The sequence below is a fragment of the Mya arenaria genome, chromosome 3 (assembly GCF_026914265.1).
Source record: "Mya arenaria isolate MELC-2E11 chromosome 3, ASM2691426v1".
Classification (NCBI taxonomy): domain Eukaryota; kingdom Metazoa; phylum Mollusca; class Bivalvia; order Myida; family Myidae; genus Mya; species Mya arenaria.
This window is the reverse complement of record NC_069124.1, coordinates 89,208,212-89,212,678: the sequence shown is the minus strand read 5'-3', so window position 1 is coordinate 89,212,678 and position 4,467 is coordinate 89,208,212. Positions and strand designations below refer to the sequence as shown.

Below are 4,467 nucleotides of genomic sequence, written 5' to 3'. Positions count from 1 at the left end.
TACGCTGTCCATACACAGCAAGTTTTTTCATTACGCTGTCCATACGCAGCACGCTTTTTCATTACGATGTCCATAAGCAGCATGCTTTTTCATTATGCTGTCCATACGCAGCACGCTTATTCATTATGCTGTCCCTCCTCATTTTGCCTTTACAATATGGCCATTCATCCGCACCACGATTATTTCTTGCGCTGTCCCTCCGCATTACGCCTTTACAATATGGCCATTCATCCGTGTCAGAGCTTATTCCTTGCGCTGTCCCTCAGCATACGCAGCACGCTTTTTCATTACGCTGAGCATACGCAGCACGCTTTTTCATTACGCTGAGCATACGCAACTCGCTTTTTCATTACGCTGAACATACGCAGCACACTTTTTCATTACGCTGTCCATACACAGCAAGTTTTTTCATTACGCTGTCCATACGCAGCACGCTTTTTCATAACGCTGTCCATACGCAGCACGCTTTTTTCATTACGCTGTCCTTAAACAGCACGCTTTTTCATTATGCTGTCCATACGCAGTACGCTTTTTCATTATGCTGTCCATACGCAGCACGCTTATTCATTATGCTGTCCATACCCAGCACGCTTTTTCATTATGCTGTCCATACCCAGCACGCTTTTTCATTATGCTGTCCATACCCAGCACGCTTTTTCATTATGCTGTCCATACCCAGCACGCTTTTTCATTATGCTGTCCATACCCAGTACGCTTTTTCATTATGCTGTACATACCCAGCACGCTTTTTTCATTATGCTGTCCATACCCAGTACGCTTTTTCATTATGCTGTCCATACCCAGCACGCTTTTTCATTATGCTGTCCATACACAGAAAGTTTTTTTATTACGCTGTCCATACGCATCACGCTTTTTCATTATGCTGTCCATACGCAGCACGCTTTTTCATTACACTGTCCATCAGCAGCATTTTTTCATTTTGAAAAGGATTTATGTTTTTCATTTAAAATATATACTAAGTAAAAAATGAAGCTTTTAAACATTTTTATTTTTAGCCTCCCCGAACCACTTTCCAATGCGTTAGGCCATCAAGACACAACTACTGCTGCTACTGTTGCTGCATATCAAAGACACTTGCTCAAATAGTTTGACATTCTCGAAATCCACTAAGTCACCCGGACAAAATTTGCCAATTTTCGAGACTTGCAGAAAATTATGTTATAGGGTATAGGCAAACAAAAGTGTTTAGTTTCTGAGGCACTGCCGTCGCTAAATAATCAACCCCAAAGTGCTCAGAAGAAAATAGCTACAAATTGTTGTATGTAAATGAATCGCATATTTGTAATTAAGCAAAATATTTAATCGACTGAGAACCAAAAGTTGTATATTGAAAGAATTACTGTCGCTCTTCATTAAGTATTATTTATTAAACGAACCATTGTTTTTTATTACATGCCTAAAAGATGTGACTCTTATTGTAGTGTTGTAGAAATACATGCCAAATCGTTTGCAAAATGGTGCCCAATTCCTGTGCGCGATTAAGTCCCACGGGGTAAAATTTCATAACTGTAAAAAATAACACAACACAAATTTTATTGTTGGAATCAGTGAAATACGGAAATTTTCACTTTACTGGTAAATCGCTTTTAACTTGTTTATAGTAATACTTTCAAAATCAAAAGGCCGAAAATAGAAGAAAATAATACACCTTATTTGCAGAAAATTATTAGTTACAACAAAATTAATACAGTAACTTAGATCAATTTCGTCTGAAGTTATTAACCAAACTTAAAAAAACAACAACGTTGTACATGTATTTCTCAAAGTATCCTGGCTTCTCCAAACATCAGAACAATACGTCTTAATGGATTCCACTTAGTAAATATTTAAATTATAGGATAAATAAGTATACAGTAGATTTATTTCATTAACAATATCAATCAGTGCAGGATCTAGCGGGGGGCACAACGGCCAATGCCCCCCCCATCCCACTTGGCGGGCGAATAAACCCTAAAAACATATAATTTTAACCTAATATTGATGCTTTAACTGCTTTACCAATTTAAACGCTGACATACACCTTCTGAAGTTGACTAGATGTCCGCCTCTCACCCAAGAGGTTGTGGGTGCGATTCTACTAGGGGCACTTTCTCACCGCCTCTCAAAATAGACATCAGTACTGGTTTCGGCCCAGGAAACGGACAAGAGAGTGATTCTATAAGCTCAGCTAGCGCCACAATCGAGCTAAATAAATAGGTATATTCTAAAGTTAACATGCTTACATGTATGAACAAAAACATATACAGTTTTTATTCATTAATATGTCCACTGGAAATGCATTTAATCTTTGATAGATTCATTTTATTGGCAATATCAGAAAATACATGCTTTTGGCTAAAATTGGCATCAAATTTCTCAAAGGCCACAAAAGGAAAAGAAAAAAAGAACAGAAAAAGAGAGAATAAAATCGACATACAAACATATATGTATTCGATAACTATAAGTTTAAAGCTGCATTCTCACAGATTTACCGTTTTTCCAACTTTTTTATTTTTGTCTTGGAATGATCAAAGTTTTGCGTAAATATCTGCAAACCAGTGATGAAAGACTGTTGACAAAAGATCAGATCACAGATTTTCATGTTCCCATTTCAAGTTTGATGTTTTATGGCTTAAACCGTTACTAACGGTTAAAGAAAAATGCATAAAACATCAATTTTGGAGAGGAAATATGAAACTCTGTGCTGATCTTTTGTCAGCAGTCTTTTATCACTGGTTTTCAGATATTTACGCAAGAAACTGCTCGTTCCAAGACAAAAAATAAAAAAGTTGTCAAAACGTTCAATCTGCGAGAGTGCAGCTTTAAGCTAAATTTACACCTTTTATTTCAATTCATGAGCTCAGTAAGATAAAAGTTGTAAAGGGTTGGGGAGAGGGGGTAGAGGGGGTGGGGTGAAGGTTATAAATTCCTGGTTGAGGTTGAGGGGGTGGGGTGAAGGTTATAAATTCCGGGTTGGGAGAGAGGGGGGAGAGGGGGTGGGGTGAAGGTTATAAATTCCTGGTTGGGGGAGAGGGGGTAGAGGGGGTGGGGTGAAGGTTATAAATTCCTGGTTGGGGGAGAGGGGGTGGGTTGAAGGTTATAAATTCCTGCTTGGGGAGAGAGGGGGAGAGGGGGTGGGGTGAAGGTTATAAATTCTGGTGGGGGGAGAGGGGGGTTGGTGGCTGTGAATTCCTGGTTGGGAGGAGAGGGGGTGGGGTGAAGGTTATGAATTCCTGGTTGGGAGGAGAGGAGGGTATGACGGTTGTGAATTCCTGGTTGGGGGAGAGGGGGAGCGGGGGTGGGGTGAAGGTTATAAATTCCTGGTTGGGGAGAGAGAGGGGGTGGGGTGAAGGTTATACATGCCTGGCTGGGGGAGAGGGGGGTGATGGTAGTGAATTCCTGGTTGGGTGGTGAGGGGGGAGAGTGGGTGGGGTGAAGGTTATAAATTCCTGGTTGGGAGGAGAGGGGGGGGGTGACGGTTGTGAATTCCTCGTTGGGGGGAGAGGGGGAGATGGGGTGGGGTGAAGGTTATAAATTCCTGGTTTGGGGGAGAGGGGGGGTTGACGGTTGTGAATTCCTGGATCCGTCACCGCCATCTTTTACTGCTTGTAGGAACACGCAAGGAGTTTGGCAAATATTGAGGTACTTTCCAAAATTTGCAGCACGCTTTTTCATTACGCTGAGCATACGCAACTCGCTTTTTCATTATGCTGAGCATACGCAGCACACTTTTTCATTACGCTGTCCATACACAGCAAGTTTTTTCATTACGCTGTCCATACGCAGCACGCTTTTTCATAACGCTGTCCATACGCAGCACGCTTTTTCATTACGATGTCCATAAGCAGCATGCTTTTTCATTATGCTGTCCATACGCAGCACGCTTATTCATTATGCTGTCCCTCCTCATTTTGCCTTTACAATATGGCCATTCATCCGCACCACGATTATTTCTTGCGCTGTCCCTCCGCATTACGCCTTTACAATATGGCCATTCATCCGTGTCAGAGCTTATTCCTTGCGCTGTCCCTCAGCATACGCAGCACGCTTTTTCATTACGCTGAGCATACGCAGCACGCTTTTTCATTACGCTGAGCATACGCAACTCGCTTTTTCATTACGCTGAACATACGCAGCACACTTTTTCATTACGCTGTCCATACACAGCAAGTTTTTTCATTACGCTGTCCATACGCAGCACGCTTTTTCATAACGCTGTCCATACGCAGCACGCTTTTTCATTACGCTGTCCTTAAGCAGCACGCTTTTTCATTATGCTGTCCATACGCAGTACGCTTTTTCATTATGCTGTCCATACGCAGCACGCTTATTCATTATGCTGTCCATACCCAGCACGCTTTTTCATTATGCTGTCCATACCCAGCACGCTTTTTCATTATGCTGTCCATACCCAGCACGCTTTTTCATTATGCTGTCCATACCCAGCACGCTTTTTCATTATGCTGT

At 41.7% G+C, this 4,467-nt stretch overlaps 1 protein-coding gene across 1 annotated transcript; it reads right to left on the bottom strand.

Annotated features, from left to right (window-relative positions):
* Positions 1 to 3,057: 3,057 nt before the first annotated feature.
* Positions 3,058 to 4,087, bottom strand: LOC128226398 (uncharacterized). Its single transcript, XM_052936276.1, has 2 exons — positions 4,060 to 4,087; positions 3,058 to 3,449 (listed from the first exon to the last, which is right to left on the bottom strand). The coding sequence occupies exons 1-2, from the start codon at positions 4,085 to 4,087 to the stop codon at positions 3,058 to 3,060; spliced, it is 420 nt and encodes a 139-aa protein (XP_052792236.1).
* Positions 4,088 to 4,467: the final 380 nt, after the last annotated feature.